This window comes from Pseudopodoces humilis, chromosome 18 (genome assembly GCF_049639895.1).
Source record: "Pseudopodoces humilis isolate 2021_Gansu_Grassland_sample_001 chromosome 18, ASM4963989v1, whole genome shotgun sequence".
Classification (NCBI taxonomy): domain Eukaryota; kingdom Metazoa; phylum Chordata; class Aves; order Passeriformes; family Paridae; genus Pseudopodoces; species Pseudopodoces humilis.
The window spans coordinates 673,325-686,593 of record NC_142217.1 but is presented as its reverse complement, the minus strand read 5'-3'; the positions used below and the strand labels follow the sequence as shown (position 1 = coordinate 686,593).

Genomic DNA, 13,269 nt, shown 5'->3' with positions numbered 1-13,269 from the left:
AGCTCTGAGTATTTCTGGTGGAAGGGAGGTGAATGCTCATGAAGCTCTGACATGCTGAGGGTTTCTGATCAGTCATGGAATATTTGACAGACAAGCATTTTGAGAAAATGAGGACATTTCCTAAGACTTTGTATTCAGTTTCCTACTACTGGAGAATGGCAGGGAGGGGGGAATAAAAATTAAAGGTATTACAAATTTTGACAAGTTCCTGAGACATCCTAACTTACTTTTAGCGATCATTAGGTTCACGGGAGATTCCTAATGTGCTTTCAGCCATTCTGTACATGGACTGCACCAAGTAAATTACACAGTGAGCCCAGAAAGTCAGGGGCTGCTTGAAAGGGAAGATCCTGCTTTTTAATTCTAGTGCTCTGGGTTGCCTGGATGGGAAATTGCACATAGATATTCATCTTTTATTTCATTTCTCTATTCAACCTCTGATGACAGGTTGCAATAAATTAAAAAAAGTAAATTCTCAGGTCTTAACCAGGCACTGACAGAAATCAGCACAGGGTCCCTCACAGGCAGCATCAGTGCCACTTTTCCTGCCTCCTCAGGGTTGCTCTGCCATTGCCATCAGAGCCTGCAGAGCCAGAGCTGCCCCTGGGCAGTGCCCTGAGCTGGGAGGGCTCTGCAGGGCAGAGCTGAGCCCCCAGGGCTGGGCTGGGTGTGGGCAGCACTGGCAGGGCCCAGCCCTGGGCAGAGGGCAGCAGCTGCTGGCAGGGAGAGCTCCAAGCAGCAGAGCCCTGGGCAGGCAGTGGGGGGAAAGTGCCACCAATTTTTGCTGGGATATTTAAAATCCTCTCCCAGCTGAACTATTCCATGATTACTCTTTTACAGATCCCTATGCCAAGACACAGCGAATGTCTCAATGCAAATGCCTGAGGGTGACTGTCCTGCACTGGTGCTGCCTGGCAGGGGCTGGGCAGGGCTGGGCAAGGAAAGGCTTTTCCTCAGGGCCTGACTCTCTCTCCTTGCCTTGCCCAGGTGCTCCTGGCATTGCTGACGAGCTCTCTGGGAATGGCAGCTCCAGCTGCAGGGTCAGGCCCAGCCCTTGGGCTCCTCCTGTGCAGGCTGGGCACAGCAATGGGGTGTCCCAGCTCCCTCTGCCCCAGGAGCTCTGGGCAGGGCAGGCTGGGAGGCTGGGAATGACCCGACTCTCCTCCAGTAGTGCCATGAACAGGACCCTTGGTGTGTCCTTGGGATGCCACCCAAGCTGTGAGCTGTCTCCAGGGGACACTGGGGACAGGAGTGTCCTTGGCCAGGAGTGGGGCTGAGACTCTGAGAAAGACTGAATCAGTTTGCTCTGCTGTGGGTCCCTCTTCTCTCAGCTGTGTCAGGCTGATTTTCAGGGGAACACAGTGCCTGCCCTTGATCTCAGAAAGGGCAGCTGGGGACAGATGGAGTGACAGAGCAGCTCCTCTCACCCTCCACTGAGTTACAGCCAATGCTCCTGCATTGCACATTTCTCTCTGATCTTTCTGGGCACAGCAGGAAACCTTCTCAAACTGCCTTTGTCTGTCACCATTCCTGAGCCCTGGGACAGGAGATGCTGCCAGGCTCCTCTGCCTCAGGAGCAGTTTGGGCTGATGCAGTCCCACCCCAGGACTGGCCCCTGACACCGTTCCCATGACCCCACTGCTGCAGAGCAGAGCTGACTCCTCAATGTTCATGGGCAGAGCCCCTGCTCATCACAGCAACGGGGGCAGATCCCAGCTGAGCTCCAGGCATGGGGCTGAAGGAAGGGCTCTGAGAAAAGGAAAACTGGGTCGTACTGAGCGGCAGGGACAGGGCTGGGAGAAGGGACTTGGACATTGCTCAGCAAAGTCTCCCTTGATTTGTCACTTTCTCCTCTTTGAATAGGATTCCATGGCCAGAGTGAAGAAATGTCCAACAGTAGCTCCATCAGCCACTTCCTCTTGCTGGCGTTGGCAGACACGCGGCAGCTGCAGCTCCTGCACTTCTGCCTCTTCCTGGGCATCTCCCTGGCTGCCCTCCTGGGCAACGGCCTCATCATCAGCGCCGTAGCCTGCAGCCACCACCTGCACAGCCCCATGTTCTTCTTCCTGCTCAACCTGGCCCTCACTGACCTGGGCTCCATCTGCACCACTGTGCCCAAAGCCATGCACAATTCCCTCTGGGACACCAGAGACATCTCCTACACAGGATGTGCGGCACAGGTTTTTCTGATTTTCTTCGTCTTTGGATCAGAGCTTGCCTTGCTGACCATCATGTGCTACGACCGCTACGTGTCCATCTGCAAACCCCTGCACTACGGGACCCTCCTGGGCAGCAGAGCTTGTGCCCACATGGCAGCAGCTGCCTGGGCCAGTGGCTTTCTCTATTCACTGCTGCACACAGCCAATACATTTTCCCTGCCCCTGTGCCAGGGCAATGCCCTGGGCCAGTTCTTCTGTGAAGTGCCACACATCCTCAAGCTCTCCTGCTCTCACTCAAACATCAGTAAACTGGGGCTTCTCATAGTTTGTGCTTTTCTGTTATTTGGCTGTTTTGTGTTCATTGTTTTCTCCTATGTGCAGATCTTCAGGGCTGTGCTGAGGATCCCCTCTGAGCAGGGACGGCACAAATCTTTTTCCACCTGCCTCCCTCACCTGATCGTGGTCTCCCTGTTTTTCAGCGCTGCCATATTTGCCTACCTTAAGTCCCCCTCCATCTCCTCCCCTTCTCTGGATGTGTCAGTGTCAGTTCTGTACTCGGTGGTTCCTCCAGTCCTGAACCCCCTCATCTACAGCCTGAGGAACCAGGAGCTCTGGGATTCCCTAAGGAAAATGATGACTAGATACTTTTCAGAAGGAAAAAAGTGTTTGTTTTTTGTTTCATAGTTTTCAGAGTGGAACTCATGACTGGCCCATTCCCAGTCTTTGGTGGTGGCAATGCATTCTTTCCATAATGTTGTGCTCAATTGAATGGTTTTACTCATCCCTCATCTAATTCCCTGTCTGCCTCTAGTTTTATCCAGAAATTCCTTAAACCAGAATTTGTACTATTGCTTTATTTGAACAAAATAAACTGCCTTGCACTGCCTTGTTTATCAGGGATCCCAACTCAGACCTGCAGTTAGAGGGGAGAAAGGGAAAAGTCCCACACCAGCAGCATTGCCAGGGAGCAGCACTTGGTCCTTTCAGAGCCGCTCTTCCCAGCTCCACACTCCCCTTCTCAACCCTTCCGTGGGTGCCAGGCTAGAGTGCTCTGGCAGCTTGGTCCAGACTGTCCTGCTGCGTGTCCGTGCTGTGCCCACAGGCAGGGACAGGCCATGGGCACTGACGGGACACAGCTGGGTTCCAGCAGCAGTTCCAGCAGCAAAGGACATCTCCTGAGGGCAGGGCAGGAAGGCTTTTCTCTCCTCCAGAGCTCCTGTCAGGAATGTGCTCCAGGAATGGGTTGGCAAAGCAAACCTCAGTGTACAGCAGTGTCCTGGCGCAGCAAGAGCTCCTGGGATGGACCTGAGGGAGCAGCTGAACAGGGCCTGGGCTCTGTCTCTGTTCCAGGGACAGACTGGGAAGGTGCCTCAGGGCAATTGTGCCCCAGCAGCCCCTGCAACCACCATTGCCAGCACTGGCCTCTGCCCTCACCTGCAGGAGGTTGTTTGGCCCTGCATGGAGGGACACCAAATGACCAGGCCAGCAGTCCATGTTTGCTCTGAACTCAGGAGTCTTCAGCAGTGCATCGTGTGTAGGGGGAGATGAACCCCAGTGAACACCAACACCATCAGCAGCACCCAGGATGGCACAATTCCAGTGGCACAAACAGTGCCTTGAGGCCACTTCACTCAGGAGGACTGTCCTCTAGGAAACCACCTGAATTCTTTGCTGGGCTGTGCTGAGGACTGCATGGAGAGGAACATCCAAGGCAGGGAGGCTGCAGGGAAAATGCTCAGCACAGCCATGGATGACACAGAGAGACATTGGAGTGCTGGGTCTGTGGGGAGAAATCCCAGCTGCCTTCTCCTTCTGAACCACCCTGAGGACCTGGACACGGCTGTGCTGTGTTCTGGACACTGACCTGGAACTGAGGGGATGTGCAAAAGGCCTTTGGTGTCAGGGATGTGGAGAAGGCTGGGCAGTGTCTCTGTGTGACCTCTCTCAAACCCCTTGGAAAGGCCAGAGCCATCCCAGAGGGTCCTGGGCACTTGGGAAAGGCAGACCTGGAAGCAGTCTGCAGACAGGGCAGGGAGGGGGACTGGGAGTGTTACAGACTGGTCAGGCACAGCAGGGAATGTGGCAAATCTTCCTGCAGCCATTTCAGGCCCTGGCAAAACAAGGCAGGGACTCCCTGTGGGAGGGAAAAGAAGGGGATGTCGTGTGCCCAGACATGAGCAGGGCCTGTGACAGGATCTGCTGCCGTCTCCTCAGAGCCTGAGTAGAGAGAACTGGGCTGAAGGGGTGGAACCTGGTGTGGGTGGGAATTTGGCTGAACAGTGAGGGTCAAATGCCACCCGTGGTACAGAGTCCTCTAGGCAGCCACTCCCCGATGACATTGCTCAGTGACCAGCCCTTGACTGCTGTGGCACATTCATATATTCCCTGTATCATGGGACAAAATGCACTTCCAAGTCCTTTGTGGGCAACGCCAAAGTGCTAGGCGCTGTTGAGCAGCCTCACCTGGTTAATGCTGCCTGCTGGAGAAAAGCTGAGCAAAACAACACTGGTGGGTTACATGTGTGCAGCCATTGGGGCCCAGCAAGCTTCTCTGTCCCTCTCTCTCTGTGATGTTCAAACTTAAGGGGAAGGGAACACCCAAGTTTTGCAGGTGCTTGTGGATGAAAGAAATGAAAAATCTGAGAGTTCATGAAGGTCTGCTGGAGTCTTCATCACGTGGGAACAGGAATGACACAGCACCAATATGATGATCAGATCATTTGTTTATTCTCCAAACTTGGTTACATTTATACTGTATACAAAGCTATTAATGCATGCATCTCCTCTATAATTAGTTGCATGCTAACTACACGTGCTGTCCACACGCCCTTATAAGCATTCTTATTGGATAATTACATTTGCATATATTGGACCACAGCTTGCTCAACTTCCCTGTCTCTCATCCTGTTTGGCTCTTACTTTGAGTTCTTTTGCTGATCACAACTGTTCCTTCCCTCTCTGATAACCTTGCCCTCATTCTTAATTTTTTCCCTTTATGGTCCAATTTGTTCTAACGCAGCCCAGACTCCAACATCTCCCTCTCTTTTCTTTGAAATTTGAGTAACTAAATTGTGCAATGTTTGTTGAAGGCCTTGTAACAAAAAAGGAAGAATCAGCACAAAACAAAAATACAATCAGTAACACTAGACCCAAACTAGCAAGCCAGTCTGAAAAGGGGTCATGTTCTTCTGTGATATGTTTCATAATTTCATGCAATTGTGCCAGTTGTTTATGAATACTTTGGGAGTGGTCAGATAAGTTAAAACAGTACATTCCTTCAAAATCTTCACACCAGTGTCCATGTGCTAATAACAAAAAATCTATAGCTGCGTGATTTTGCAAGGTGGCATGCCTGATACTATCAACATCAGTTAGTAGTTCACTCAACATTTTCAACGTCAAATTAAACTGTTTTTCTCCCCAACAGGCAAGATGAGCTATGTTTTTCACATTTATGGCAGCCATTCCCCCCGTAAAAGGAAAGATGTTGCAATGACAGTCACCAATGATGGCAATTGCACATTATCATTACAAGTCTCATCAACATTCTGAACAGATTGACATGATCTTTCATGATGACTTTGACTGGCATTCAATAAATCTCTCATGTGATGGGCAAATAATGTTAATTGACCAAGATAGCATGGTCCACCAACAGGTCGTCTTGGAAGAGCAGGCCATGCTCGATTCCCACAAATCAAAAATATTCCCAGTGGGAGTTCCCACCCTCCTGAAGTACTTACTGTCAGACCCCTGTTTTTATTCTGTTCTATGAAGATTGCCCTGTAACATTTTAATAATCTTCAAATTATGTTTTTTTGCCCTTGTTTCTGTAACCAGCTAAACCAGGGATCTCCAAACCAAACTACTCCTGTACCATTAACTGGTGTCCACAGTGGGGTCATACTGTCACAACTAGGCAGAACAGCAACATTAACATCCAAGGTTGGGAAAACACTGGCTAACAAATCCAATTCTTGAAATGCGATAGGATACAATCTGTTCAAATTTTCAATTACTGTTTTCTGCCAGGGTGCATTAGGCATAGACAGGCAAGTGTACTGTCTTTTTGGACTTAGACAGTCACTATTTGTGCCACTTGTTAAATTTACTGTCTTAGGGTCCCACCAACTAGAAAAGTCTGTTTCGTTCTCCTGAAGGGGAATGCCAATTAAGCAAGTTCAAAAAGGGTCACTGGCCTGCTGTAAACTGAGACAAAAATCCTGAATACCAGCCGCATTAGCCCAGGTTAGCCAAACATTCGTTTGTGATTTGTCAAGAAACACCCCCTCACCATACATTGACAAACCCCCCAAAATCAACATTAACATCGCCATGGCCATGCATGTCACCATTGTCTTTCTGTGTTATCCCATTCGCTACTACAAACTTGACAACTTTGGGGAACTCCAACACCCAGTCCACACTTGGTGTTCACTACCTTATTGCCTTGTCTAATACGTAATAATGCTAAGCATTTAAGAAGCTCAAAGCTAATATCTGCTAATACTCTCTGTCCAAAATCTTCAATCAGTTCCAATGCGTTCAAAAACTGTTGCTGTTCACACAGTACTCTGCACCCCTTGGAACATTCACTCCAGGAAACTGATCAAATGGTGTACCAACAAAATCAGTCAACCACTGTGCTCTAGACTAGGAAATAACCTGTGTGATACATGACTGACACTTATACACCTCCTCTATTTCATGTGCCTGAGTGACTCTCCAACTCTTGTTTACACCAGAAGCAATACATCAATAGCCAGGGTCAACAGTCCAACCCATGTTCTCCACAAACACGTTCAAGAGCCTCTAATTTTCTCTTGTCAACTGATTTCATGTGAAGAGCCGCACAAAACACCGCAAGATCTGGCAAAAAACGGTGTCCTTGTTGTCAGGGTGACAGTAAGGTGAGCCCCATTGTTTAAGGGTGAAATCAGTAGCCCAGCTGAGGTGCATGTATACCAATGCACCCAGCATAGGAAAAAATCAGGAGGAGCTGGAGCCATGGTGCAACAGCAAAGCTATGATGTAGTTGCCATCATGGAAACATGGTGGGATGACTCACATAACTGGAGCACTGCACTGAATGTCTACAAGCTCTTCAGAAGAGTCAGGAAAGGGAGAAGAGGTAGAGGGGTGGCCCTTTATGTTAGGGAGGCTTTTGACACCACAGGTATTGAAACTAGTGACAACGAAGTTGAATGTCTATGGGTAAGAATTAAGAAGGCCCACACGACTGACATTATCCTACTGGGAGTCTGTTATCGTCCACCCAACCAGGAAGAAGAGGTGGACAATTCATTCTATAAGTAGCGAGAGAATATCTCAGGATCACCAGCCCTTGTTCTTATAGGCAACTTCAACCTGCCAGACATCTGCTGGGAACTTAATACAGCAGAAAAGAGGCAGTCCAGAAACTTTTTAGAGTGCATGGAGGACAATTTTTTGTTGCAGCTGGTGGGTGAGCCCAATAGAGGAGGGGTTATGTTAGATTTGTTGTTTGCAAATAGAGATGGGCTGGTGGGTGACATGGTGGTTGGAGGCCGCTTGGGGCACAGTGATCATGAAATTATAGAATTCTCAATACTTAGTGAAATCAGGAGGAACAAAAATAAGACTTTTACATTGGACTTCTGGAAAGCAGACTTTGGCCTATTTAGGAAACTTATTCAGAGGGTTCCTTGGGAAGTAGCCCTTAAAAACAAAGGTGTCCAGGAAAGGTGGATTATTGGAAAACCACTCAGACTATTTGTTCGAGTCAGAGGCACAGAGATTGTGCCCTTATCTCTGATACCTGGCTCTGACATCCAAGAAAACACTGAATTTCATATAACATCCTGAAAACCACTGTTAAATAGAAAAGCTAGAAGTGTAAATGTGTAAATTAGAAAGTTTTCTTATGTCACTGGGTGAAAAAGATAAAGTTTGGAGTTTAAATTAGTTTAGAGAACAGAAGACAAGATGGAGGATTTAGGGTGTTGTCTCTTATCCTTCTTTCTTCTTCATCTTCTTCTAGAAGTTTTTGGGTAGTAGTAGGTGATTGGATAGAGAATGCTGCAGTGCAGCACACAGGTGTTGGGTAATTGGGTCACTAAGAAAAATAATTTACTTGGCATTTATTAACTGGGTAAATGGACAAATAAAAAACCTTGAAGAAGATCTTTTTTAGTCATTTTGCACCTTTCTATCTTAGTGCACATAGCTGCTTGTAGCTCCTTGTACCCTGTATACATGTAATGTAGATAAAAGAAGAATAAACCACCAAGTCCAAACAAGAGAAAACTGCCTCCCTCTCGTCAGTCTCAGTCCAAGAGGGGAAACGAACCCAACCGTGAATGTCCTGTCAAGACAAAGTGGCACCAAAATGTGTGGTACCTTGAATGTGAATGCCCCTTTTGAAAAAACAAAAAAAAAAAAAAGAAGAGAGTGGAAAGCTGGGAAAACTACATGGAAAGGAGAAAAATAAGATCTTGGTAATCCCGGTGCTAGTGAGAGCAGATAAGCCAGAGCCAGACGTCTGTGAGCTGTGGAACGGATCACGGATAAAGGAGCTGAGAGAAAAGCTGACAGTAAGGTCAGGTAAGCTGTCAAAAGGGAGCAAAAATATGGGAAACATGTCCAAACCTGAGAGGGAGGTTTAGGCTATCTTGGAAACTGTGGTCAAGGAGCACCCAATCTCTGTATCCACAGATGAGCTTAAAAGCCTTCTATCCTGGATACAGGCAGAATTCCCTAACATGGATCCACAGAAAATTTTTACCCCAAGCCTGTGGGATAAGATAAACATGAGAATATATAGAAAGGCCACTTGTAGAGACCAGGCAGCAACTAAACCTCTGTCGGCTTCTAGAGTGATTTATGAAGTCATTTTCACTAAATGGGACTCTGAAACACAGGCAAGGGATGCTATAGACCAGACACAGGAAGGGAGACCCTGATGGATATGCTGGAAAAGGCTGAGCCTGTCTCTGCCTCTGTAATTCCATGGGGATCGGGACAGCTTTATCTCACAAGACATCACCCAAAGTGTTGGAAATCCTTTCAAAGAATGGAATTATGGCAGTAAAAGCTACACAAGACAGGGTATCTCCTACAAACAGGGCAGAAGCAAGAGACGGGAGAGGAATGGACAATACGGGCTCAGAAAAAGAACAGACGGGCTTGTCTCAGTCAGCTGCAGAATTCTCAAAATTCTTGCAAGCTGCAGAATCTGTGCAAGCCTCCCTGAATTTTATCTTAGCAAAGGGAGTGTCTAAACCTGTTGAAAGCCTAGAGGAACAACTATACAGAGACTTGGGAGCGATTCTAAAACCCGTGGATTCGGGACATATCAATACAAAGTTCAGCATCCCTGGGCTGCTTTCCACAAAGCAGCTGAAAGGAAGAAATCAAGCAACAAGAGGAAAAATATAATAATAATAATAATAAAAAAAAAATTAATTAGGCAATGCAAAAATCAAAAGCATTGTAAATTGCATTGGTGGCTAATCTGCATATTATTGCAGTCACAGTTGAGCTTCAGAGAGAAGCCCCTATTGAATAAAATGCTTTCAAAAGTAAATCAAAAAGTTTACAAATATTGCATAATAGAATAAATATAGATATTGCATTTCTAATGATATCTGCTGGTTTTGCTTTTTATAAATAACATGAAAAATGATGATAGTCATTCATCCCAAGAAATTTAAAAGATTTTTGCTTTGCTTCAGTATTCTCAATAAATGAATGTTTTGAAAATGTCTTCTCTATACATCTACTTCTAAGGTAGCATTTTATAATATAAAGTTGTATATAAAATATCATGTATATACATATATATATAAGGTGATCACCAGGCATTACTACTGTAATTACTGTCAATTTCCGAAAAATGCATTTTTAAAAATTTAATTGAAAAAATACATAGTTAACCCTGCACAGGTTTCTCTCATTCTTTAACTTTTTCCTTCATTTGAACAAGTATATTATAGATTTAATTCAACACAGTTTTCAGTAATCTCAAAGTTAAGCTGAAAGACATCCAAATAATAGCTAGTTGATTAAATTATAATTGTTAAAATTTTGTTTAAAGAAAGAAAGCTAAGGGCTTCCTTCCAGTTTAAAGCTGAGATCCAGGCCAGGCCTTAACTTTACCTGGATGGAGAATTTACCAATAAACCCAGAAGTTTTCTGCATCAAAACAATATTCAGGTCAGTTTGACTTGGCAATCAGTGAATTAATACAACAGCTGGATCCTTACAGTGAGCTTGAAGAATAGTTATCCGGACATAATTTTCCAATCTGTCACTGATTTATCAGCTGTTGCAGGCTCTGGGATGATAGTACATAAAGTACATTGAATAATCTATACTATAGATTATTTGGATCATTATAATATCACATTATATCAATTGTGAATCTACTTAACAAGTTCTGGATTGCTGTAAAAGTATTCTTTGCTCCATGTATACTTGTACATCTATTTTACTTGGATGGTTTTTCATGTTCATAACAAGAAAAAAAAATATCTTATTTTCTCCTCTCTGTGACAGCCCCATTGTTCTCCTGTCTGTGACACCACAGCAGTGACAGCCCAAATGTTCTCCTCCCTGTGACATCACAGAATTGACAGCCCAAATTTCCTCCTCTCTGTGACACCAGAGCCGTGACAGCCCCAGTGTACCCCACTCTGTGACACCACAACCGTGACAGTCCCATTGTTCTCCTCTCTGTGACACCACAATGGTGAAAGCCCTAATTTCCTCCTCTCTGTGACACCTCTCGTGGTTTTAAAGCATTAGTTAAAAAATCACTGGAAAACTTAGTCATTTCTTGCTGTGAGGTGTGGATGATGAGAAGGGCAAAAGAAGCTTAAAACTTAAAGAAATGAGTAAGTTTATTAACCAAACTACAAGGATAAGGAACCAGAAGAAAACTTCCAGAAACCCTTTTTCCCCACCACGCTGTCATTCCTGCCCTTAATTGACAACATAGAGAAAAAAAAAAGCTGGTGGTTAAAACAGTCCTAACTTTGCTATAGTCTTTTCACCAGTCTTTGTTGAGAAAAAGAAGTTCTCTTTCGGCAATCTATGGAGTTTTCACCAGAAAACCATTTTTTCATGCTTTGCTTCCTATTGCGCTGATGCCAGCCGCCCAGAAAACTCTGCCATCAGTCCTTTCCTCCCATTTCACACCACTCTGAGGTGTGTTCTTGGGCCATGATTCAAGGGGTGTCATTTGAAGGATGAGATCTTCAAAGGCAAAAGTTCTCTTCATTTGTCTCTGTGATCATCTCCGGAAACAGAAATTTTTGCTTTGTCTCTTAAGAGCCACAAATCTTCAACAACTCTCACTTCTCCTTTTCTCTTCCAGCATCTCCTAGGATTACAACGACTTCACCATTTACTCAGCTTCATCAATGAATTACTTTTGCTCAGATCTACGCTTTGAAATACTCCATTCCCCCAAAAATACTGTTTCAGGAATGAAAGGAGTTTTTTCAGGACATTATTGTCCCTTTCTATAGCTTGGAGAAAGGAAAATTTCAGTTTATTCATGCATCTCCTTATTGTCTTCCCATCTGAGGGTTAATTCCTTCCCTTGCTGCCTTTGATAGTTGATGCTGTCTCTTTATGTGTTGATCCCTCTCTCTTCCCCTCTCTCTGGAAAAAGGATTAATCTGCAAGTCTCATCTGGCTAGTGAAAGGGTTCAACTCTTGCCCAGGCCTTGATCTCTGCCGAGGCAGCGGCTGGAGCTGCTTCTCATGGAAGATTTTTGGTAGCTGCTCTGGAGGAGTGTGGCCACTGTCTCAGCACGCTGCAGCTCAAGAGCTTTCCCTCCCCTTCCTTGGCAGTCTCTGCTGAAAGCCAGCAGCAGCAGAAACTGCAGCCTAGCCAGGAACCGGCCTGGCCCGGCAGCCCCGCTGCACAAGGCTCAGCGAGCCCTGCGAGGGCTTCAGCCCCTCTGGGAAGGGGCTCCTGTCACTTCACAGTCTCCATCCACCACTTGGAACCGCAGAACTCCAGCCAGCCCTGCTCCCCCCGCATCCCCATCCGGCCTGGGAGGGAGGAGGCAGAACCGGATCCCTGTTACCTCTTCAAAAGCCAGAAACCAAAAGAAAGAGAAATTCCCAAGCTTAAGATTTATGGGGTGGTGTTCACAGGTTGATGTCACTTTTCAATGGGCAAAACTACTGTCAATTCTCAGAAATGGCCAGCGATTTGCCAGGAGAAACAACTCCCATCAGCCTCCAGCAACCTTAACTTCCTTAGCTGTTTCTCTTTTTATCTTAAATGTCAGTCTTTCACACACTACAGCAGTGACAGCCTCAGAGTTCCCCTCTCTGTGACACCACAGCAGTGACAGCCTCCATTTCCTCCTCTCAGTGACACCCGCTGTGAGCAAAGCAGGGAGCACAGTGCCTGTGGAAAAGCAGGCTGCATATCTTTCTCAGTTTCACTTGAGAAAGTGGCCTGGGAAATCATAAGGAGGAATTAAAACAATCCTCAGAGATAGAAGACAGCCTTGCAGGTGCTGTTTGTCAGTTTCTTGTTTTCTTGCAAGAGAAGGTCGAGGGGTGGTGTACCCCACTGACCAATGACAGTGTTGTGTTTGTTCGCTAACCAATAAGAGTTTTACCTTTCTGGACTTTCACATATTGGTCTATAAAAGAAGATCTGAGGTAATTAAACTCACTTTCCTTTTCAACTCATATGAGAGTCCGTGTCGTGCTTCTCAGTTTCCCATAGCATGACAGGAACCCTCAAAAAATGCATCAAAAATGGGGAACTCCCCTTGAATCCAAGGGATTTTTGGGAATTTTTTTCCCAAAAGCAGCAGGTTTTTCGGGGTGGGGGGGAAGACAGACCCCCTCCAAATTCCTTGAGATGTCCCCAAGGCACCATCTGCGGAGGCAGCGGAGGGTGAATAAAAGGGCATTTTATGGAAATTAAGGGAATTTGGGGGGATTTGGCATATTTTAGGGAATTTTTTTATTTTTGGGGGGGTCTGGGTGGGTCTTAATTTTGTGAGGTCTTGCGTTCCAGGGCCAGGCTGCAGGATCATGTCCAGGGAAGCCACAGTTACCAGGAACAGGCATGGGACACCAACGAGATGGGATTCTGCTC

The 13,269-nt window shown here is 46.2% G+C and overlaps 3 protein-coding genes across 3 annotated transcripts in view; 2 read left to right on the top strand and 1 right to left on the bottom strand.

Moving 5' to 3' along the window:
* LOC102107146 (uncharacterized) overlaps window positions 1-13,269 on the top strand; it is a 178,884-nt gene that overhangs the window by 6,194 nt on the left and 159,421 nt on the right. The window lies entirely within an intron of this gene.
* Window positions 1-13,269, bottom strand: part of LOC148182869 (uncharacterized) — a 28,163-nt gene that overhangs the window by 11,827 nt on the left and 3,067 nt on the right. The gene's annotated exons all lie outside the window — the stretch shown is intronic.
* Window positions 1,855-2,843, top strand: LOC148182870 (olfactory receptor 14J1-like). Its single transcript, XM_088064226.1, has one exon. The coding sequence runs from the start codon at window positions 1,887-1,889 to the stop codon at window positions 2,841-2,843; it is 957 nt and encodes a 318-aa protein (XP_087920352.1). The 5' UTR covers window positions 1,855-1,886.

Excerpts from the sequence above, each read along its gene's own strand:
- LOC148182870 (XM_088064226.1), top strand. The coding sequence starts at position 1,887 with ATGTCCAACAGTAGCTCCATCAGCCACTTCCTCTTGCTGGCGTTGGCA.